Consider the following 24,856-nt stretch of genomic DNA (forward strand, 5'->3'; position numbering starts at 1 on the left):
CGTAACTAAACCCAAAACGGAAAATTTTTCAATCGAAGGGGATTTTGGGCCTATACATTTCCGCTGTAGGTTTAGCGCTTGATGTGATATACTAAGTAAAATTGCTAACAAGTTATTCTTGTGTTATAAAGGCGGCTCGTAGCGAGATTCGCTATAATGTTTGGACAGCGCCAGCCCTCAACCGTCACTTTATTCAGGTCACGTGGTCACAATAATGCTTTACAAAGTGAAAAGGTAAGTTTGGTTAAAGTCGAGACCATTGCTCAAGATGCTTCAAATTATTTCCTAGGCGCTTCCTGTAGGTTAGTGATGAAAAACGTCATGGGTTTCAAATGGTAATAATGGGTCCGAAAAACCGGCGTGGAGGTAAATGCATAAGTTCTTTGCACCATACAGACCAGTCAGTATTCAACGTTTTTTGTGTGTGTGTGTGTGTGTATTGTAACGATTTTTTTTTTCAATGTTTATTTTCAGCCTCGTTCAGTAAAACAAAACATTTGGCTTGCATTCATGAAAATAGTTTATTTTTGGGGGTAGATCGACTTTAGGTTTTGTCGTTTGTCCTAGTTATAGCAAAACTCTTTCATTAGAACTGGCACAGCCAAATATCTCTAAAATTTCTGTCAAAACGTTATACTTCCTGATTTAAAGGTGAATAAACTGGATGAAGAAGTTCGCGAAAGAAAGGGAATAGCTTCATTATTTACCCTCATCTAGCACAATGGAAGTTATATCATCACATTAGACTAGGGAAGGAATATTTCGAACCTGTTTTATCACGTTTATTTAATGATGTAAAGGTCGCATAACAGTGTTATTGCTATCTTTTACAAGTAAATAGTTTACTTTTAACATTTTGTCGCTTCACTTGTCCACCTGCCTCTACTCAGCTTTTGGGCAAATCGACTTCCACCGAAAAAACGGGTATCACATTAAATATTTACTATGTTTGATTAACCGGAAGGTTTATTCCTTAGAATCGCCATCGGCGTAGGCAGCGAAAAGTCATTAGATCATCGAGTTTTTACTCCAGTTTAGGTTTTAAGAACCTCTAGGACACAAGATTACAACGAACTGATGAAAAAACCCTCGACAGTGAGTATATCAGACTCGAGAAGACCATCATAATTGCTGAACATGGAAGAAGTTGTCGTCAACTGATTTCGCCATCAGTTACTCGTCTCGGGAAAGAAGTTTTTATTCTAACCTTTTCCTGAAAACCTTCAAAGCTAACAGCAGTGACACAATGTTTTTCAAAGGCTGTAAAATGATAAACAAAGTAGATGTATTTCTGGCCGGCGCCATCGTTGCCATTTTATGTGTTATGCTGTCAGAGGCGGTCGAAACGCCAACAACACTCGAAGGCAAGAAAGAGGATGAGATGGAGAACACACACAAAACAGATAGCCTTAGTATGCTGATACTAATCACGCTCTTGATTATCAATGTGCTTATGATCTGGCTTTTCAAGATCCGTCGATTCGAGATTTTTCACGAAACTGGAGTTGCGATGATTCTAGGAGTTGTAGTCGGTGCCATCATTAAATACTCCGAGAGCCGTGGGGAGAAGAAACCGCTGGCTGTCAAGCTTAAAAATTGCGGGAACATCACCATAGCACCTAAAAACGTCTTTGTCAACATCAATGGCACCGAATACTCCTACACCCTGACGGGCATTCGCTTCCCTCCCCACACCTCCCCGCCGGACGAAGGAAACGAAATCGAATCCAAATCCTCCTTCAATCCGGAGATCTTTTTCTACGTTCTCCTACCGCCTATCATCTTCTATGCAGGGTACAGTTTTCAGAAACGTTACTTCTTTCGTAATTTAGGTGCCATTATGACCTACGCATTTTTTGGTACAACTATTTCCTGTATCGTCACTGGATCGATGGTGTTCGGATTCAACGTCTGGACTGGAGTAACCGAAGATTTTGATTACGCTGAATGTTTGCTCTTCGGTGCGTTGATTTCGGCAACCGATCCAGTCACCGTATTGGCCATCTTTCATGATCTTCATGCTGACTTGGATATGTATGCGCTGGTTTTCGGAGAAAGCGTTCTTAACGACGCTGTTGCGATCGTTCTTTACAGAGCTATAGAAACGTATTTAGCCTACAACCAAAGCGACTTACGAGATTTCGATTTGTTTTCGTTTTTGAAAGCCATAGCAGATTTTGTAGCCATTTTCGTCGGTTCTTTCACTATAGGTTGCGGTATGTCGTTTGTGAATGCATTAGTCACGAAGCTCACCAAGATAGGAAGCTTTCCCATCTTGGAGACGGCCTTATTTTTTCTAATGTCGTATTGTACTTTTCTAGCAGCTGAACTCTCCAATTGGTCCGGTATAGTAGCTGTGCTTTTCTGCGGAATAACGCAACAGCATTACACGTACAAAAACCTCACTGAGGAATCTCGAATGCGTACTACTCAAACTTTCGAGCTTCTCAATTTCTTAGCAGAGACTTTTATCTTTTCATACATTGGTTTGTCTGTGTTTGCTTTTACAAATCATCAGTGGAACGTAGGATTCATCGGCTGGTCATTCATGGCCATACAAGTTGGAAGGGCTCTCAACATCTACCCATTGTCGCTGTTTTTAAACTTTGGGAGGACGCGGAAGATTCCACTTAACGTGCAGCATATGATGTTTTTCTCTGGCTTACGAGGTGCAATTGCCTTTGCGTTAGCGGTCAGGAACACAGTATCAATTCCGCGACAAATGATGCTGACAACTACCCTCATCATTGTCATCGTGTCCGTGATTTTCTTTGGGGGCGTTACTATGCCTGTGCTTTCGTGTTTGAAAATCAAAACAGGTATTGATGAACACGAGGAGGAAAAGAAGGCTCGTAGATTGAGTCTAATTGATGTCAATGATCCCTCGGCAAGCACCCCACAAGAAAGAATTGAGAAAAGACAGTATGAAAAGTCGTGGCTTGTCAGAGTTTGGTCTCGTTTTGACGAGAAGTACCTAACGCCTATCTTTGTCGAAGAAAGTCAAATAGAACCTCCTTCAAGTTTGGATTAAACACAAAACAAAACAAAAACTGCAATTGCAATTGTATTCCATCATAACTAACTTTGTGGAATGAATGTATTGAGTGTCACCAGTCAAATGTTCCGCTGGTTGCACGCAAACTGCGGGAGGTTGTTTCAGCAGAAAACGTTGCCATAAAGGATATTAATCCGTTTCATGGACCGAACTGCTTCCGTTGCTTTTTTAATGAGAACGAAATGTTCACTAGAGTCTAATTGATTGTACAGTGTAGCACGCAATATGCGAAGGTCTTTCGCTTAGTGTTGACAGCACTAAATTTAAAATTCGCGATTTTATATTTTCAACTTTTTGTTTTGCTTTGAATTGAACGAATTAAAAAAAAAAGGCAACTTTAATTTTTTCCGACTGCGTCATAAAAAAAAAGCCATCAACAAGGCAAGAAAATTGGGAAGGACAATTTTTTTTTGATATTTTGAAGTTCTTAACGACTGCAATAATTTCTGGACAATTTTATTTTCTTTTTGATAATTTGGTTTCGCTATTGTAGGGTTTAACATTAAAATACTCTTGTGGTAATGCTTTGAGTTTCTGAACACTCTATGTTGGTCATGTTTGAATATTCTGAAAATTTTTCTAACCGTTTGAGACTGGAAATAACAGAGATAATATTCAAAGTTGATTACCCTGATTCAAACTTTCCCACGTGCGCAAATTCATGCGGAAAGCCCTAATAAAGATCAAAATAATTTTTTCTCCGCGCATTATGACCCAAGCTTCGTCGCATAGCGTCTTAAACTAGTCATATTTGAACTGTTTAACATCAAACCCCTAATAATTGGTGAACCAACTAAGAGAATTTGGCGTCATAAGACCGTTCCACTGGCCACTGAGACTGAATGAATATACCTATATTTATACATTCTGAGTTTACTTTAATCGTAGATTACTCTCTCTATAAATATTTTACAAATATATTTCAGAAACAATGAAAATATTACAATTATTCTATATGATACGCTACCAAATTTTCTATGAAAAGATCAATAATCAAACTGGGTATCGGTACATTATTGAAGGTTGAAGGTTCAGGCTACCTCTGCAGAATGTTTTTGACGAGTGGGCCAATTTTCTGGTCTCAACGTCCTCTATAGTGACAACCTACTGTCTCTATTTTTTTTCCTACGGAAACAAACAGTCTTAAAAAGTTTTTCCAGCGTTTTCATAGGAGCGAATGTATCTTCTAATATAGTCCCCTAAAATACAAAGTTATCACGAGAATTCAGCTCATGCCCAACATTTTTCTCTGGCTCAGCTTTCTGTTTTCGCCGAAGTTGGATCCACACACGAAGAAAGAGAGCAAGAAAAAACAGAGCGACTAGCGCGAGGCTGATTGAAATGTAAAATAAAGCAGACCTTGGGGGTTCTTGTTGTGTCGTTGTATTGGAAACGTCACTGTCAATCCTACAAATCTCCTTTTGCCTTTTTAACTCTTGTCTTAGAGTCCACAGCGTTTGCTGAATATCTGTGCAGTTTCCTATTTCAGTCTCTTTATGGGGAATGCACCGAAAATTTGTGACTGTTGAACAATGCTCCGTGGAAAAGAATATGTTATCTGGAGCGCTCCTAAATCCAGTGTTGAGGCGGATGATCTTGCTAAGCGTTAGAGAGTGGATTGTGTCGATCTCCTGTCGATAAAGATTTAAAATTATTAATGACTCAGACTCTCTTAACTTCTTTCATACAAAGTAAGTTGGGTGGTAACAGAAGTAGACTCAAAACAGAAATAAATGACAGAAATACAGCACACGAAAGAGTTCGGAGTAATCAAGAAAATAAGCAGATCGCATTTATTTCACTCAAAATGAGCTTCCATTCAGTTTCCCGAGAATGTTATTATTAGACTAAAAGAGTAGCTGTGTAATTACCTCCTTGGAGAGATAGCTTTCATACCAGAATCTATCTCCATCTCTGATCCTCAGAAAGTTTCGCATCACAATTCTGAAATTTTGAAATGGATCATTTAAAAAAATGCTTCCTTAAATATTATGAAATGACGCTAAGCCTAAATTTACGATCGTAGATGCAATATTTCAATGATGTTTTTCCCAGTAGTATGCAGAAAGCTCTTCACCGATACAGCAGCGTCTGACTCTGAAATTACAAGGTGTGAGACTCGAATACTTGAATCTGACGTTTGACTGCAACAAAACATTTTATCTGCATACAACAAAGAGAGTTACTTTTTCAGCGGAATGCCTAAGACTGACTCACAAGTCTAGGCTTCGAGTTTTTTCAAAGAGGCTTAAAAAGCTGTGGGCGAGCACTGTCATGAAACCTATTTCCACGCGCGCATTATCATGGCGATAGGGAATGAAAGTGTGATAGTTAGCAATACCTCTTATCTATCTACTGCTTTCCCCAAGAATAAGAAACTCATTATTTTCGCGCTTAAAACTTTATTTTATAAGTCATTAAAATGGATGCTACATACGTTCTAAATGTCTCTCCCAGTTCACTACCGTCTTCGTGGTCTTCAGCTAAACCCCCTACCCATAAGTCAACAGTGTCCAAATCTTGGTAGATATCTTCCATCTTCTGGGCAATCCTGGAGTTGTTTGTGATGTCGTGGAAGGTTTGAATCTCTATTGAATAATGATTTGTTATTTCATTAACGCAAACAATATTTCACCCACACTCTTTCTCGGTCGGTTGTTAGTGTTTTGTTAGGTAAGATTTTCAGTTCTCGGGCCGAACCGGATTGCAATTCAATAATGATTTGTTCTGCTAAAAGTTTACTCCAACACCAGTAAAGAAAAAAAAACGTTAAGGAAACTCCAGTTATTGGAGAAGAAAATCAAAGCATGCAAATAAGCACTCATTTAAAGTAAATTCAAAGCTCAGCGAGTAACGCATAACTCGGATCGGCGGATTTACATACCTCCCTCTTCAAAGCGTAAACGCTTTCTCTGTGAATGGCACGTTTTTTTCAGCCACAGTCTAACTAGTTGCTCATTGTCGGGAATTACGTCACACATTCAATAAATTCAAAGCAAAAAAATTTTATTTAAAAAAAATGCCTGTTAAGAAAGGAAAACTACGTCTCCAAAGCAAAAACCTTTTAATCCAAGGGCCTTCCTGACAGATTTATAGTCTGGTAAACCATGATCTCTTCCTCGCTGGATGTTCATAGCCGCTAAATCCAAACCAGCCTTATTACCAGATGGAAATAAAACGTTTCGCATGTCATCCACCATCTGTTGTCAAAAGTACAGAAAAGAAGTCACAAACCTTTCGTTACGATGGAATTGTGAATATCATAACACAGTTGCATGTTATAAAAGTTACGCGCATCAGTTTAACAATGGTTGCATCGGGTCAAACTAAGAATAACTTATCCTGATGATGGATGCCTTGTAACTTGATAAAATCTGCTAGTTTGACCGAGTGGAAAATACAACCAAACCGGCGGTTTCTTTTTTTTGAAATGCGAAAATGCACAAACTTCGTCATAAGAGGACACAATTTCACTTGATCTGGAATGTGAATAAGTATAAATTGAGTTATTACGGATAACAAAGAGCCAAAAAGTTTCATGACCACGTATATTTGTAATGAATGGTGAATATCAATTTTAAAAAGGGAAAAAAAATCAAACCTCTAAATCGATCTCCTGTGCGGCTTGTTTTACCGCTCCCCTGAAAAGAGGGTCAATCCCACCCTCCCTTGATACTCTTTCGGGTGCAAAGTAGGCGTCTCTTAGAGGAAGATGGCCGTTAGGAGAAATCGAACCATCCTCTTCAAGCCTCCACAGGTGAGTGTTAACTTGGCTATGACCAAACCTAGCATAAAAGAAAGGCAGAGTATGGTAAACTTGCGGAGAGAAAACAGACCATGGTTAAGTCCTCTGCGCTGTGATTATCGAAAGGTGTCTATCAATTTTCCCTTCAGCTCCGAAAAAAAGTCTTGTTTCGAAATTGAAAAATGCTGATAATGTCAGAGTAAACTACATGTACATTCAGATGTAGTTCAAAATACAAACCTTTCTAATCACCAACATGGGATGACAAACTATTGAGGTGACTAAAAATATGTTTATAAAGGAAATTTTGGTGCTTGCCAGTCACATGAGAAAATCAGCTTTGAAACGTTTTGTAATTCATTTTGGCAATTACTAGGAAATTGTGCCTCTCGTATCCATACTGTTCCACTTTAAATTCCCAAAGGTGCTACTCGTGTTATAAAATAATAACCAAAAAAATTCAAAAGGAAGCATATTTTCCTTAAGTTAAATCTGTGATCCGTAATTTGAACATTACCTGTAAGCTGCTGTGGCCATTATGTTGCTTATTCCCACGTTTATGCTGCTGTTATACCCCTGGTGAGGTGGTATGTGTTTATTCCCACCCAATAGCGCTGGCAGATATTCACGGAATGTGATGGCCTGAAGTTCAGCCGCTACGATACGACGTGCAGCTTGGAACAACTGTTCATCTGTGGCCTGGGAATAAAGCATTGTCAGCCATATTACTGAGTGATATGATGAATTAGTTTTAGTGATTTATACGAAGGAGGCTTTGGTCACTTGCCATTGTTTTTAATTGACCGACTAGGAAGTCAAATTTTGGATTGAGGACTCTTTCTCGACGGTTTTTCACACTTTCGTAAGCCATTCAATCAGAGAGGGGAATCTAATTGTGCAACGGACCAGTCCAACTGACCAGTCCAACTGACCAGTTTAGCCTGTAGCTCTCTTGATGAATAGAGAGGTGTGACTGGCGATGCAATTGTGCGGAATAGAGAGTATCTATGAGAGTATAAACTGAAACCTATTAGATATCTTCAATATTTTGTCTTTTGTTTAAAAGAATGTGAGTTCCTCTAATACCTAATGTTACGATTTGCTTTCATCATAAAAAGGAATCATTGTATCATCAAATTATTATCGTTTTTATTGGCTTTAGTCTTAACGGTGGGATGACTCATAGTTCTACAACCACAAAATTCGATTGTTATTGCTTGACAATAAATCATGGGACCTTGTAAACTTTCATCAAATGTTGTGCTTAAAAATAAGTTACTTATGATGACACTTACCCTTGAAAGGCATGCAAATCTATTGATTAGCATTCATTTATGATTCTTTGCCTTGCAGATAAGCTTTACCTGAGGATGTATTTTCTTGTATTCATCGCAGAGCCGGTTATGCTCCCGAACAAAGAGAGTGTGGAATGCGATTAACATTGGCTGGACATTAGCTCGTGAGTCCCCAGCAACCAATAAACTGTTTGGATCACGGCCCAGAGGATTGTCATTTTCCAAAGCCATCGTGTTTTTCTGCTCAGAAACACACAATTTAAGACTAACATTTGAAATATAGTTAAAGCAGCAAGTTCAGTGTTATATCATGTAGAGAGTATAACTTAATTTGACGTGAAATATACTTTTTTCCAAATAACTCATAAACAAAACATGGTCATTTCAATTCTCCTTTCTAACGGCTATATGTTCCCTTTTTGAACGCAAGTGAAATACCGATCGCGAGACAGAAAACTTTAGCTGATAAGTTTGTCAGCTCTCATCGCTAGTGTACTGGAGTAATGCTGATATCCAAAGCAAATCATAAGAACTTCTGGGAATACTTGTAAGACGTATGCGACGCAAATATAAAATAAATGCGAAACAAATTCCAGGGAAAGCGGATATGAACTGTTATGAAGCAAAAACCAACCCAATGAACGCGTGGATATACCATTCTCTCGCTAGCGCATTTGTACCCGAGTTCACGTTTACACAAAGATAAATGCAAATGTATAATACATTGTCCTGTATAATGCATTGCAGATTTTCATTGTGAAAACAAGTGGAATGATACTTGCTTTAGCATAAGAAAAACTGCTGCCAAAAAAACAATCAGCTAAGGGTGCGAAATTGGAAGAGACGGTCACATTGATCACAGAGACCTATTACTCACCGGTATAAGTCCATCTGACCCAAGCTTCAATTTGCCATCCTTGAATTCTCGTAATGCTCTGTTTCTTGATTCTGATGAACCGTAAACGACTGAACCGTCGATATATGAAGTTAGTTTGTTAACTTGCTGTCTCGGAGTGTCTGAGTGACGCCCAGTGCACCTGAAAGTAATAACAATCATGATAATACCAAAATTTTATGATTAAATAATTAAGAATATTAAAAAGTTTCGAGTCGAAATGGGACAGATTATTGACACGATTTATTTTCCTATTGTACTAAACACTTGCACGAAACATGGGAGCAGCACTATTACTTGCTCTCCGAACTAAGGTGGAATCACGTATCCAATGATTCTATATAGCTCGGGGGGAGGAAGAGGCCTTTTTCAGGTTGTGGGCTCACGAAAGTATGCCTTTTCTGAACGAGGCGTTTGCAAGGACCAGGCACTTATCTCTTGTTTCCAGAAAAAGGATCCTTTCCAAATAGTTAAGATAGTAAGTTTCTAAAGAACCTGTGTTGTTGCGTCGGTGGGAGAGTATAACAGGTGCTCTGACGAAGGGCTAGCGCTCAAAACGTCCGATTTGAAACTCTTTTCGGTGGCCAACTTATGTTAAAAACGCAGCTGATAACGCTAAATTACTCTTTCTAAATAGGATGGTTACCAGGGACTTCCACAAAAAAAATTGACCAAGAGATCATTTGCTTGAATAAAAGATACTTTACAGAAATATCACACAACCAACGACGGCATCATTCAATTACTCCTGGCCATTAACCCTTTCCACCCTAACATCAGTATGCATATTCTCCATACTGTTCTCTATACATTCTGATGATACATGCTGATGAGGAGAATTTGTTTCATAATCCAGAGCTTTTCTAGTTGGTAGCCATTTCCTTTGTTCTCATTACCTAAATGTGTGATTTGGGGGTGATATTGTAGCGAGAAACTGAATTATATGGTTATCACTCTTAGGGGGTTAATGGGTTAAATGCACTCTAATAGAAATGGGAGTTTTGGTAATTAGTGTTGTAAGTTATCAGAATACAAATTAATCAAGGAGACGCTCATTGAAAAGTAAGTGAATTAAGCATCAAGGAAATTGAGCTCAGTGAGAAACACACCGATGTTTAAGTACTAAGAAAAATAAAAAAATAGCAACATGAAATGATATCTTTATTTAAAAAGAAAGACGTAAATCGCACCTGTTATAAGTCGAACGTACAAACGGAAGATAGATATCGCCTTCGTTGGACGGGTCAAAGTGCACATCCCCCTAGGTGAAAGTTAAATCTCAAAGTGGTTAGCACGCAAAAAGCGATCTCTCGATGGTAAAAATAGAATTTTTAAGCCACAGAATGTGTACCAAGGCGACAGTGTTGATGGCAATTACGGTAAAACCTTTTCAGACCAACAAAAAAGTAATCGTTTCAAAAAAAGTAAACCACGACTTCAAGAAGCCTGGGCAGGAAGGACAACTGTTCCGGCCTTTTCAGGCCTAATTTGTATGGCATGACTTATATGATGGCTCGTGGGATCCAAAATAGAGAGACGTGAGAACCCTGTTCTCTCTCAAGTTAGGGTACACTGTCTGAAAGTATACTGTTTCAAAGTCATGTTTAGTACAGTTCTACCAATATATTTTTACTTATGCAGCCACCTCAATTTAAGGCTTTCCTTGTTTGGTTAAACTATATTTAAGCGGCGACAAAGCCAAATTCGATAAAAGCTGTGAGAGTTATGACAAGAGAGGGTTAGAATAAACAGGAATTTGGCAAACGCTGGAAAGCGAACACATTCCTCCCATCCTAAAGTCCTCTAAAAATACGTTTTTGGCTTCATGTCCATAAGTTAATTATATCAAAATAAGAAAGTCTGTATCACAGTGAAGACCCTTTTGTTTTATTAAATGGTACTGAGGACTCACCTTTGGCACTTTTATAGGAAGCCAAACATCACTCAAAACTCCCTGAAACTCGTAGCGAGGTAGTGGGCTGGAGAAATCCGTGTCGTGCACCAAGAACTACAAAAATAAAATTGCATAGTTAAATCGTTTGCTAATTGACTAAACTTCTATTGAATAAATGGATGGATTTATTACCTGACCGAAGTGAGAGTGTAGATCATTGAGACGTCTAGCGCTAATCTTAGATTCAATCTGCAAACAAAAAACATAAATAAACAAACAATAGTGTCAATTGTCATAATTGTATAAAACGGACCCTTTTTCATTTCACCCAGTGTTTAGGGCAAAAACATAAAATACATTGTTTCAGCGAGATCTTAGGATAAAAAATGTGCAAATCTGTAAACCAGAATACGACCTAAGACGTCCTGAATATGACGCAATTATTTTTCTCAGGGGTTGCTCTTCAAATCGTTTAAGGATGCAATGGGGAAACCATCTGAGGTGTGGTGGAAACTATTTTCCGCCAAAACACGATTAATAAACTAGTTCTCATTAAATAAATCAGAACCATAGCACCATGGAAAAGCAAAATATCTGATTGGCTACCTTGAGGAACTAATAAAGTCCCACTTCATCTTCATAGATAGTAAGTTACCTATCTGTAACTAAACCCTTGACATCCCATCACCACGAACACGTGGACCCATTCGAAACGTACACGTGCCTCACCTGTTTAAAAAGAGCATTGCTGATTGTTCTCGGTGGGGGCCTATGACTACCAAATCCATTCACTTCATCTGTGAATCTACATTTTCCTGCTTTCTTTTCCTCTGGAGAACATGTCCCAGCAGGCAAGGCAATGCCATCAGGATAGATGGCAGGTACCTCGCGTGTCACGTCCTCCATCGCGGCACCCCACCAAACGTGGAATTTATTGTATGAGGTACCATCAAGGCGTCTATTAAAGAGAGAAACTTATTATAAGATTAAATGATTACAAAAATATGACTTATTCATTCTGGAGTTTAACAAATAAACGTCACGTCATATTGAAGCGTTCCTGTAAAGAGAAATTACTGGCAGTTTGTTTGTGATCATGAATTCGAAAATATAAAATAACATGTTTACAAGCTATCGAGCTAGAAGATTGAGACAGATGGCCTATCATGCATATTCTTCGAAAAACAAAAGAGAATAGTTAAATGCTTCGGTAAACTCACGACTTTACAGATTTGAAGGTAGTCAGACTTCCATGGTGAAAGTGAGAAAAGAAAATCATGATCGCAATCGAACCGGTGAATTAGAGAAAAAAATTTATAAAAGCTCACTTAAAGCTGCCCTTGATGATGAAAAATGTTGAACAAGTCACTGAAGAGAGACCAACAATTATCCGTTTGCGACACAATTTTCAAGAATTAAACTTTGATTTACCTTCCATCTGTTACGGTCGGCCTGGGTCCAATTTTTCTACCACCATGACACTCACTTTCAGTGTAGTTTCTTTCAAAGGAAAATATCACAAGACACGTGGCATTATCCAACAGCTGTTGATTACCAGTGGTAGGCACCAGACCCACTTTATAAGTGAAGGCCTCGGTGGATATCTCTGCCAGCGGTATTCCTGGTTTCCTTTGGAAATTGACTGTTCTTCCATTTGGGTTGATGGTAACAGTCGCATGAGGAGGCTAAAATAAAAACAGTTCTCAGACATTTTAATCATTTGCATCCTCAAGTAGGATTCACAGAGAAAAAAATTACTTATAGCAGTAGGGTAGAGGTATAGCAGTTCTTGGTGCCACGTTCGTGGAAGAACTCTAGATCTTTAGCTACCGACATTACGCAGCTCAATAAAAACTAAAAGGTATCGATAATTAAGGTATCTGAATACAACAAACGTTTGACATAACGAACCCTTTCCTCATATTATATGGCAAGTCCTAAAAAAAAGTTCTATATAATACGTAAAAATAAAGATATCTTAGCGAAATCATCATCGTTATCGTACTTTTTAATCTTACAAAATCCGTTGTCTACTATTCGAAACTTAACCACCATGTTAGGAAGATAGAATACACGCTTTTCATTACTTAACCCTTTCACGCCCAGGATCTCATCAGTAAATCTACTTACTCTCTGCCATACAATTCTCATGATGGTAATTTGGAGAATTTGATATTGGATCAACTAAAAATCCCCAAACTGCTATTTTTCTTTATTGTCATCACTTTAAGGGTTAAGTGCTTTTGAGTTTTCCATCTCAATTCAAATCACTTCGCACCGAAAGGATATACAACATTTCAAAATGAGCAAACATTTCTTCATTTTTACCCTGTTGTTAATTTCTACTTAAATTGACAAGGCACCAATAGTATATCGAGTGTCACTTTCCCCTAATTTTAACACCGCATCTGGTAGCTGAATACGAACCAAAGAACATCAGTTGAAATGGATTAGATGGGAATTACTGCAAAAAACTGGGTCTGCTTCTTGTGTGCATGCAATACGCTTTAGTTACCTGTTTTGTAATCTCCATTACTTTTATTGAGTAGCACTTGTCCAGGGAGGAATATGGAAACACTTTTCCTGAGTCAGCAGATCTATAAACAAAATTTTTAGTTAAAAACAACAATCACATCAACAACATCAACAAGAAACATGGTCACAATTAAAAGGTAGGCTGACATATACTAGTCGAATAGTTAAACCTCCTCAGGGCTCTGTCTTCATATGAAATACATGCAGAATTTGCGAGGTAAAACATACAGAGCACTATTTGAGGTCAAAGAAATACTAGATACACCTGTTTTCGGTTTGTGTGTCGAGGAAGTAGATGCGTTTTTTAATCGAGTGCATTTCTTAGAGCTTCGACCATTTGCCAGAGGTGACCTTATGTTTTAAATTGCGGTCAGTCGAATCTTACATTGTATCCATTACATCTAAAAGGAATAGTTCGGGATGGCTCTTGAAAAAAAAGGCAGTGAAGGGTCTGGTCAAAAGGTTCCGAATGATTATGTGCCGTAAGACATGAAAAACAAAATATTTTTCGAGTGGAGAAATTACCTCTCTGGCTGCAAAACTCGTAATCGTGTATTGGGGGTCACATTGGTGTAGGTTACATCCATCTTTACATACGGCCACCTGACTTTAACTGTTACGTTACCACTGTCCTGTCCCAGTCCAAAGTGAGCTGCATGTGAACTCTGACCCAAATAGTGTGTACTGGAACCAATTTCTTGCGTCTAAAATTGCATGGGGGGGTGGATAAGACATCTATTTTTCAGTTGCCATCGATGGCTACCTGATATACGATTCAATTCTCTAATAGTTATTCCTCGATTACGTCGGGCGATCATTGTTCGAGTTTGTGCACGTATCAAGTAAATCAGTGATTGCCAGTTAAGGAATACCATATTAAAAAACGTAGAGATAACAGTATGAGGAATATGCGTAGTGATTTTAGGTAATAGCGGAGCTCGCAGAGCGTAGCCCTATAATTATACAAAATAGTAGTAACCCATCAAGCCGAAAAAATTTGGATGCACGACCATACGACCAACCGTACAAGGTGCTACTTTTAGCATGCGCGGCCAACTGTATCACGGGCACTATCTTATAATCAGTCCTCTACACGGGCACGGAGAAGTTGCGAATGAAAATCCATTGATATTACCACGCACTTTATCCATAGTAGGGGCTTTAGTTTTGTTGAAGAGACGTGCGGGAATTAAAAAAGCGAGCTCCGCTTTTAGGCTTACCTAAATCTATATATTAGGTTAAACAAGCAGCTACGCTAGAGATCCTACTGAAGGGACGTACGTACAAAACACTTATCTTACATGTCTGAATAGACATTTTACCTGAGTGTGGCCGTTTTCCATGATAACTTTTACTTGGGCTCCGAGACTGTCACACAACTTTTCATAATGCATAAGGCAGCTGCAATGATAATGTTATAAACATAAAATAGACTTCTAACCTCCACCAAGAGAGAGATGGAGGAAAATTGGAAATTATTTGATGTGTTAAGATTTGCTATTAAGTGTAGGGCAAGCATTTCAGTTCATCTTCTATGATTTAATACCACATTTTATGGTTAGGGCTTGATTCCTTCACAATTACTGAAGCGTCTACAGATCTGAACTCACTAAGTAATTTCGGCATCGCTGTTGTGGCATAGTAAAAAAAGGGAAATCTATATTTCTACTCTCGTGGAAAATAATAAAATTACCGATGCATGACACGTATTCTTATCCACTTGTTTGACTCCTTTTGTTGATTTTGGTAGAAAAATGGTTCTCCAACGTTATTGCACACTACGATGTCTTCGTCGCCGTCATCTTAAAAGCAGAAAAAAAAAATTAGATGTACCAAGTTCAGCATAAAAGTATCCATTGCAGTTCTCAATCACCCGATTCGTCCACAAAATATGAAAGGATCCGCAAAAGGAAAGGTTACTTATTCATGACAAATAAAAAAAAACAACTGTATCTCCAGATTAACTGAGATAATACGAAAGCCCTGATTGATCAAAAACCTATTTTTTATAGCAAGAAAAATTTTTTTTAAAAAGGCATCTATTCGTTTTCTTTCAAAGTACTGCGTGGGTTATAACCCGGTAAACCGATAGAAAGTGCGATCAGTGGCTGAAATAACATACACTCAGCTGGTAAACTATTTTTTTTTCTAAGAGACCAAGACAATCTAAGCTTTCCTTTCACGAAAAAAGGATTGCTTCCTAAATACGTTATTCTCGCGTAGTATTAGATAAAGTTCTTTCATTACTCCTAAGCCCACAATATCATTTCTCTCTGTCTGCCATACAATTCCGGGTAAGTTAAGCTCTGCAATATTTGCTGTTGAATTAACCAGTGTTGATCACTTGGGGATCTTCTTATTTTTCTCTCAATCTTTCTTCTTGACAATTTATTCGTATGATAGAGTAGATTTACTTATTGGTTGGTCACCCCTAGAAATGAGAGGCTTAGGAATGAATTGTCTCACCATCAAAGTCCCACTTTAACAGACCACGCCCCTGAGCAGTGCCATTCAGACCGTACAAAGCAGAAACCTGTAAAAGACAAAAGAATGAACTTAAAAAAATACTTACACGAAAAAGCAAGAGTAACCCTTTCCAGGACTAAGTGATAATTTCAATTTAGGTGATCACAGGATAATGCTTCGTTTACCTCTCGAGTTGCTCCACAATTCTTTTACGAAAAATAGAAAATAAACCTTCCAATACTTAGTGTAGTACAATAGAATTTTAAGTCGTCGTAGCATAATGTTTTGTTTACCTCTTGAGTTGTTCCATTGTAACCAGCCCCGAGGTTTCGCCACAGATGTATGGTATTGCCGCGGAAATGATCGTCCGTGGTTGTTGTGGGAAAATCGATGCCTAAGATAGAATGTGTTTTGTGTCAGAAGAGATTTCACAAGGCAGCTTAAAGTAAGTTAAGGCTAAACGTAATTACCGCTTGTCATAATGATGTCCAGAAAACCATTATTATCAACGTCGATGAACGCCGCGCCCCATCCCCAGCCGCCATTTGTTACACCGGCCTGCATAAAAAGACCAAAAAATATATTACTTCTTCCATTATGGGGGTAAATACGACACTTTTCAAGGCTGAAGCAAGTCTTGAAAAATACAAATAATTGTAAACATGGGAAATCCGTCAGATCACTTATCAAAGAGACAATTATAACACAAAGCTTTCTACTAATCGGCTACGCTTTATTAGCATAAATCTATCGAAGTCCCATCGCACATGCTGCAATCTGATTGGTTACCCTACCCGCGGTCAAGAAAAGTTAACAGTCCCCTCCGTGTCGCCTCCCCTCCCAGCGCATTTCGTAATTTTACTCTTCCTTTACGATTCAATGACAGATAACTGCCACCATTTCATGTGACACTTTTGGATTGAAAAAGAAAAGGATTGCCGAGACTAGAATTTGAACTGTACTTTTCCATATCTTAAGTCTTTCAATCTTAACATTACACAACAACCATGGCAATGTAAGCGAAATTCGAGTACCTGCATTGTGGCATCTTCAAACCGCCTGCCTCCCAGGTTACGAAACAACACATTCCCAGAGTTATCAAACTTACATCCTGATACGGAACATTCAGTTCTGTTGTGCCAGATAGCACTAGAAAACCAGTCAAGATTTCCATCGTTGTCCCAGTCTCCGATTGCATGGCCCATGGCGTCCTGAGATGAGAAACAAATGTTATCAAAGAACCCTTATGCCAGAATAGGATATAGCAAAATTGATAAACTTTTTAAGCTGCAGAACAAAACGACAATATTGGTTTGACACCTAAAAACAAACATTTGACTGTGTACAAATGCAACTCCTAATTTGGCCTAGATACTACATGCATTCAAACGAATTGGAATATTCAGCGATGACATAGCGTCTATTCACAGCTTCATGTATGCCTATCTTACAAGCTCCTCATCTTGAAGAATAGATCGACACACGCCGAAGACCGAAAACATTAGAAAGAATGAAAAAGATAAGTATGTCTCAACACATTACCTATCAGAAAACTTATTAAAGATGTGTGATTGAGACGTCCTCCACAAGGAATTAAACAAAGGATGGATAATTTCGTTTACATCCTGCACGAGGCCCACCTGTTTTGCAGTAAGTCCACAAGGCTGCGTGCATTCGTTAAAGGTGTTATTCTGCGCGTTCCAAAACATCTTGCTATCGCCATAATCAGCGGTAACAAGGAGCTCTTGCCATCCGTCACTGTCAAAGTCCTACCGTGAAAATCAAGTTTAATTAGTTTTGCAGGATTAAGAAGGCCTCGCATCAGAATCTTTGGGTTACTGCACTTGTAATCTAGGGGGGTCCTGCTTCCCACCGGATGTGTTATCGGTCGCACCAAGTACGACTTCTTCACTTGCTGCTTTTAACAAGGGCATATGTGGTATTCATCCGACCACTTGGGATTTTTAACCGACATCTTTTCATTTGGGTTATCTCTAATGGGAGTGGCTTATAAAAGTAACTAAGATCATCGATTTGGGTAACTTTTGTTAAAGGATTGTGCCTGCAAAATTTTTTTCCTTTAGTTTATTGACGATTAATGGATTGCTAAAACGAAAAACTTTACTTTCTTTCCAGACTAAAAAAAACAGGTGAAGTGAGCCCTTAAATACCCTTGCTCTTTATAATTCAGAAACTTCCAAATTTGGATGTCAAGCTTAAGACGAATCTACACTGATTGGCTGATTGGGTCGTAGAATACTTCAGAGTACATTCCTTCCCCACCTCGTTCCCTTTTTGGCGGCGTCATAAATACTGCGAATCCCCCTGTACCAAGTATACAGAACTATACGAAGAAAATTGTAATGAAATTCAAGCTTACTGTGAATGAAGACCCAAAGGTGTAAGTGCCTCGATTGAGAGAGGAGCCGTGGTAATAATTGTCCATATCAACCCCACTACTAAAAGTTACATCTTCGAAGTACCTGGAAAAAATCCAACCAACAGAGAGCTAATGAATGCAATGCTGTATAAACGTGCGATCCTCGTGCAACCCTGCGCAAAACGATCTTAAAGGATTATTTTATCACAATAGAAATACAGTTGGAACTATCACACTTTCCGGAAGCACATAATGGAAGATCAAACTAGGATAAATATTCTTTTCACTTACCCACTGGCAAGATAGCCCTTGTTCCTTAAAAGCCGAGAAGTTGAAGGCTGAAATAGAATTTAAATAAAAAAAACTGCATAACTTGATTTAAAGTTACAGTTTTCACCAAATGTGTACCTTTTTTCATCATGAACTACGCCTTGCTCCCAACATCTGTAGCGTTAGAGCTCAGTTTTGGCGGCACCAAACTGATGAAGGTTTACTTTTGAGGGATTTCAAGCCCTTTATCAAGAGGACATATATTGTTTATGATCGGTCCAAAGCATTCGTGCAACCCCTAAATCAATCATAAACGTCGGGTGTTCCTATTATGTCGGTAAAAAGTCAACACACTTTGACACTGTATGATTTGCCCACAGTGAAAAACTTATCAAACTATACCTTTCCCAAAGTGTGTGGAAGCCATTCCGTTACGTAAATATCTACAAATCCGTCATTATCAAAATCACCGACGTTTGGTGTCATTCCAGATAGTTTCCTCTTGTCGCTTGTTTGCATAGAACAGTTTCTCTTTATGGCCTCCTCTATAAACCAGTCGTTGTAATTAATGTACAGGTAATGCCTAGTGTCACCCACTGTTGTCACATAAAGGTCCATGTCTCCATCTTGGTCAAAATCAGCCCAAACGGCTCCATTAGCGCGAGAGCTGGGTCCAATATTTGTCTCTTTGCTAACATCCGTGAAAGTTCCGTCACCTAGAGAGAAAAGGCTGACACTCAAGTGAACGGTAAGCTTGAAAAACCAAAAAGCAATTTGGCCACTCAGGAGTTCAATTCAAGGACGTCTATTAATTACTAACTGGCCTTTAAAAAACCCGGGTAGATACAAAAACTGCGTGAGAGCCTGGCAAGGGGATTTGTGTTCATCGTGATTAATGAAAACACATCCTGCCATCCTACTAATACAACTTGGTATAAACTCAGACTTAAGCTTCGAGATAATTGTGTCTCGAGCTCTCATGTACTCTGTTCCATTGCAGCGTTCATGGAGAGACGAAGTTTTTAGTAGATAATATGGAATGATAATTTGCAATAGTATAACCCGATGGAACGAAATGAAGATGTATCTCAGCCAGAAGAAGGAAAAAACTTCGGGTAGCTTCATGCTATAGAGGTCAGGACGAGCTCGGGTAGCCATGTGAGTTTGTGTTACACGCAGGCTATTTCTTAGGTAATTATGGATCTATGACTTACCATTGTTTTTGTACAAGACACTTCTTCCCTCAAAAACGGAGAAATAAATGTCTTCTAGTCCGTCTCCATTGTAATCACCAACTGCTGCTCCTCCAGTCACGTGCTCAGGGGTGCAAAACTCCCCTGGTATACGTGCGGACTGGGAAGAGTTTTCAAATGGTACAATCACGTCGAATACACAGTGAGGCCTGACCGCCATACTGGAGCGATGAACGTGGCGAAATCCCGCTTTCTGAGTGAGCCAAAAATGAAATAATATTGATGGAAAAACTGACTCTAATTAGGATTGTCAAAAAGAGATTTCGTATCCCGCAAGGAATTATAATTTAATTATCTATACATTATCTATGATATATTTTTGTCCAGTTATGCTATGTTATTATAGTGCGTGATGTTTTCTTAAAGAGGTGAGACGGGAAAATCAACGCACACCTATGAAATATCAGTCGTGTAAGTCATGGGGGGGGGGGGGGGGGTTCTACATTAAGCTTTCCCATGACCATTTGGGTTATGTTGTTTGGGTTCTATCTATCATGATGAGATTCCTGATTTTGACGTTTTTTATTAAATTTCTATGGTTAATCAGGTTAATTTAAAAGGTGCTTGGGTTAATGGTCTGACAAAAAGTGTATAATCTCCCAAGGTCAGTTTCCTGTATGCCCACTCGAGCCTACCAATGGTTAATACGTGGATTATAGGGGTCCGTTTCAGTAGATTAGAGTTAAACAATCAGAAAAGTGCGACTAAGTCAGAGTCGTTCAGGGTAAGACAGCTGAGGTAAAATGTTTTTAGAGAACAAAGATTAAGGAAGACTGAAAATGGATAGGTCTAGACTCGTCGGCTTTTTCCGCTTAGTACGGCACACGTTGCAGCGAGTTTTTTTCCCCCTAAACTCGCTGTGACACATGTACTAATAGCATAATCGATATATCATTCTCTGCCCTGTCACATCCTCCCTTATGTTCAGTCTCATCTTATTTCTCTGCTGGGGCGAAAATGCCTAAGGACTAAATATTAGTTTGGTGGCATAACAAACACATGAATGAAAGTGATCCTCGCAGTAATGTGCACTACTTAGGCAGTAGTGGAAATAAGGCCTGAAAAAAATTCAGGCCTGAACGGGATTTAAACCCATGACCTCTGCGATACCGGTGCAGCGCTCTACCAACTGAGTTAACAAGCCAACTGGGAGCTGGTCATGAAGTTGGTTCTAAATAACCAGAATATGACTTTCATATATTCTTAACCACAACAAACACAGCTGCATAATTAATCACTTAAAAAGCAAACGGTCGGCAGCCTTAATAACCAGATAGATATTTTAGGCGTCATATTTGAATAACCCTAACCTTTCCTCACCATAAATCGATATACTGTTACATTCTTTATTATTTTATTTATCTTTTATCTCTATGTATTTTTAATCTGTGTTGGAATCGGTATGCTTTGTGTAGTGATTTGAGCTAAGTCAATTGTTAAAAGTTAGTTTTCATTTACCATAATAGGTTTCGAAACTTGGCAGTTAAGTTTTTAGTCTTGCTGAGGCGCAGGTATTGCGAGGACAGACGCCGAACATCGAACATCTCGTTTAACAATTTCTGTTTAATTATTCATTTCTGATTGATAGTATATGTTTTGGGCTACCAAACTTGGTAATGTCAACTACAAGCAAACCTGAAAAGATTCCACTGGACCCGAGATCCAAAACGAAAACCGCCGACAAAAGCATTTGTAAATTCACGAAGTCCAAATTTATATTTTCCCCTTAAAGAGAAAATGTATACTGAATGTTGTCGGCAAAAGTTTAATGATTGAAAATCTATTGCACAATCTCAAGGGGGATGTTTCCGATTGCTATTGATTGATGCCTCTTAATCTTAGATTGTCGTAGTGTTCAGGGAATGTTTAATTTTTTAGCACAAAAAATAATTTTGCTTAATAAGAAATCATCCTCGTTTGTTACGTCATAAGAAATAACATTTCGAGTTCTCCAGTATAAGTTAGCGTGTATGGTTACAGAGTAAATTTCCTGCTTCGATGGGTAGCCTACAGTCGAAGTAAGCTAGAATTGCGCAGGTTGTCAAGGAAAGTAAAACAAGGAAACGGGGGGTTCTTAAGGGAACACAGGGAAGACTTGTTATTTCAATATAAAGCGAACTGAAGTTGCTAAGAAAGCCACAAACTGGCTAAACATTACCTCGTGTATTTCTTCAAACTTTGAATTTTTCTCCCCCTGGTCTTCATACTTGATCTGTCCCGTCAATTTTTCTTCAATGCAACTCTCTAAAGGTATCCTTAAAGCCTGGTCATTCGATAGAACTTCTAGTCTGTGTAAGTTCGTTTGAATCTTCCATTGGACACCTTTGCTATTAAATCGATGTTCTTCCACATTCCCATCGTTCTGAACTTCGTATATGTCGTCGTTTGCGTAGAGCAACGGAGTCGGAGACGACCAGACGTAGTTGAGTAATAAACACACAACGATAGGACGGAAGCGAAAGCTTGCATGAGATGCCTTCATTCTGAATGACGTCTTGGAAAGTCTAGTAAAACCACGATGAACTCGGCTGCTTAATCCACAGTTATATCAACAAGCGGCTGAGACGTCACGAACGCATTTAGGCGCCTATCGAGATTTCTTCCCTCAATCAATCCTTGTGTTACAAGCGACTCACCGACTTGTTATTGCGACTAAATAAATCAGCGAAGTGTTAACTTAATTTCTGGTCCATTTTTACATGTCCCTGTCACAATACTTGGTCCTTGCACAATATCAAAACCACAACACTGAGCTTGCGTTACGTCAGCCTTGCGTAAAAGTGAAACTGTTGACTGTTGTTAATAAGTTAAAGAATGTTTATGACGCAGCTAGTTGACAGGAGGTTTCCATGATTCACTTTCACTTTCCAATCAATCGAACAGCATCTCATTAGGAATATAGTTGGAAAATTTTAGCCTTCTGAGTTACTTCCTACCCTCCATAAGAGAGAATTCGTGTTTTAAACAGTTTGTGTTTCTTCAAAGAAAAAAAAAAATCCTAGTACAGTGTATGTCTGAATGTTCATTCAACCATAAATATGCAAATTCCTTGCTCTTGTTCCCAGCCTCGTTTACAGCCGTTGTTTGGCTTTGTCACGCAATAGGAGAGAAAGTGCTGCCTGACAACACCAATCGATCGCTTTGATGGTGACTAATTTCTACTTCACAGAATAATACGGTTTGGGTCACAATAGCTACAATTTACACAAAACAAAATTAATTATCATGATAACAATAATTATAATATTTAAATGCGCATTACTAACAATAGAATAAATACAAAAATAAGAACCTATTTATAATCACTATGACATCAAAGACGAAAACTACACTATTCAATTTTACAACAATCGTGAGGCGTAGTATGATCCAATATTTCTAGGGAGTAGAATGAACAAAGCCCATGCACCTCACAAATGAATCGGTACTTAATTTCTATGGACATACAGAAGTAGTTTCTAGATCTAAAAATTCGCAGTGGACACTACAGTACTGATAAAAGAGGATGAAATGTGCTCCATAAAAAAAGATAAATTATACCTTTGCAAGTAAAAACCACCAAATTTCAGGATAAAACTAATTCGCTACCATTGAGTCATGCAGACCATTCCTCCTGTATCTATTCCATCTCTTTCAATCTTCGCCAAAAGAAAAGTTCAGACTCGATATTAACACTGAAAAATTTAAAAATTCCTTTGTAAATGGATCAATTTTTAGATGTAATCTTTTAATAAACACGCAGTATATCCATATAGCATATCTGCATATCCTGTATACCCTATAGGTATCTTCCTTTTTTCTTTTCTTTTTCTCCTTTATTATTACTATGATATTATGACAATTGTATTTCATATATATATATATATATATATCTCAGCGCACAGTATGTTTTATTATTGTAAATCGAAATATTTGTATTTTATCCGAGATTTATTAAAGACGTTAAAGACATACGACGTAAGCCTCACCATCAACATTATAATATTAAATGAGAGAAAGTGTGATATGCAAATTACGGGAGCCTTTTTCTGTTTCCCTTATCACTTCTATTACTGTCATCGTTGATTTTATTTTCTTGATCATCATTATTACTATTACTCTTATCGATTCCCTTGTTTCTCACAAATTTTCTCTCCGATACATCATTTAATTCCCTATGCTCCCCTGTTATCTGCCGTTTTGGACTGTTTTACTTACAAGCAAAATCCCAAAGATCTGGAGAATCCTTAGTGTATCTCCTGAAACTTTGAGTTTTGTCTACGACGACCTGCTTATCTATTCTGTCTCGTCAAGTGCTTTCCTCTGTAGCTCTCGCATAATGGATTACAAGTCAAGTCATTCGCTAGCATTTCTAACCTCTCCAGTCTCACTTTGCGAATCCACTGAGTTCCATTCCGCCCAACGAGAGTTTCATTTACATGTTGCATGTGCCATCTCATTTATCATGCTGGTCAGGTTTTTCAAACTCCGGTGCATCGCATTTTTAAAACAGACTTTATTGTACCAAATATTCTCGGCTTTAAAGTGATGTATACTTGAATCTCCCAAGCGAAAACTGGAGTTAAAGCCATTCAAATGAGATGGAATCTATGGCACAAATGAAATTATGTTGCTGTGGCCACCATATATATAAGTGAATTTGAGAGACACTGGCTTATAAAGCATATACGATGTAAAACATGTTTTCCTTAGTAACATAATATATGATTAACGAATGAATCCTATTTGTCCTGAGCTACAAAGCGATAGTGATCCTTATCCAAGATGTCTGAATAAGTCACTAAAAATACTCTTTTTACTATCATACAGCGATTAGGTTTTCCAATAGAATTATCTGCAGAAACGATGATCGAATGTCCTCCCATGTTACACCAAAGAAAGGCATGCGTGTAACAACATTGTTGAAATACGGCACAGAGCCCACTATTAAGATGACACACAAACAAAACGTATTTTTCTGTATCAAGTGAGGTGAATATTTGAGAAAATAATTAATTCGTTCAGAGCTATATATCAGTGGAGTTACTCTGGAAGTATTACATTCCGTGGATTGCCCTTGTCTTGTAGA

At 38.4% G+C, this 24,856-nt stretch overlaps 1 protein-coding gene and 1 pseudogene across 2 annotated transcripts; one reads left to right on the forward strand and one right to left on the reverse strand.

Annotated features, from left to right (window-relative positions):
• Positions 1–384: 384 nt before the first annotated feature.
• LOC113671438 (sodium/hydrogen exchanger 9 pseudogene) lies at positions 385–3,050 on the forward strand (annotated as a pseudogene). Its single transcript, XR_016188417.1, has one exon. The product of XR_016188417.1 is annotated as a sodium/hydrogen exchanger 9 pseudogene (transcript).
• An 862-nt stretch (positions 3,051–3,912) lies between these two features.
• On the reverse strand, positions 3,913–22,816 carry LOC113671445 (uncharacterized). Its single transcript, XM_027187647.2, has 27 exons — positions 21,947–22,816; positions 19,750–19,981; positions 18,938–19,251; positions 18,557–18,603; positions 18,266–18,368; positions 17,526–17,654; positions 16,920–17,096; positions 16,356–16,443; positions 16,179–16,279; positions 15,886–15,952; positions 15,113–15,221; positions 14,742–14,820; positions 13,945–14,123; positions 13,400–13,481; positions 12,316–12,569; positions 11,614–11,842; positions 11,077–11,133; positions 10,903–10,998; positions 10,181–10,251; positions 8,973–9,132; positions 8,165–8,335; positions 7,318–7,499; positions 6,657–6,840; positions 6,117–6,255; positions 5,493–5,643; positions 4,927–4,999; positions 3,913–4,686 (listed from the first exon to the last, which is right to left on the reverse strand). Exons 1-27 carry the CDS (start codon positions 22,268–22,270, stop codon positions 4,255–4,257), a joined length of 4,230 nt encoding a protein of 1,409 aa, XP_027043448.2. The 5' UTR covers positions 22,271–22,816; the 3' UTR covers positions 3,913–4,254.
• Between the last annotated feature and the right edge of the window lie 2,040 nt (positions 22,817–24,856).

Source organism: Pocillopora damicornis, chromosome 7 (genome assembly GCF_964200805.1).
Source record: "Pocillopora damicornis chromosome 7, jaPocDami1.2, whole genome shotgun sequence".
Taxonomy (NCBI): domain Eukaryota; kingdom Metazoa; phylum Cnidaria; class Anthozoa; order Scleractinia; family Pocilloporidae; genus Pocillopora; species Pocillopora damicornis.

Coding starts and splice junctions, on each gene's coding strand:
- LOC113671445 (XM_027187647.2), bottom strand. CDS start 22,270: ATGAAGGCATCTCATGCAAGCTTTCGCTTCCGTCCTATCGTTGTGTGT. Junction 14,124..14,741: donor TGGAAAACGGCCACACTCAG/GTAAAATGTCTA, acceptor ATGCAATTTTAG/ACGCAAGAAATTGGTTCCAG. Junction 11,134..11,613: donor GCAATGCTCTTTTTAAACAG/GTGAGGCACGTG, acceptor TTTTGTTTGCAG/ATTGAATCTAAGATTAGCGC.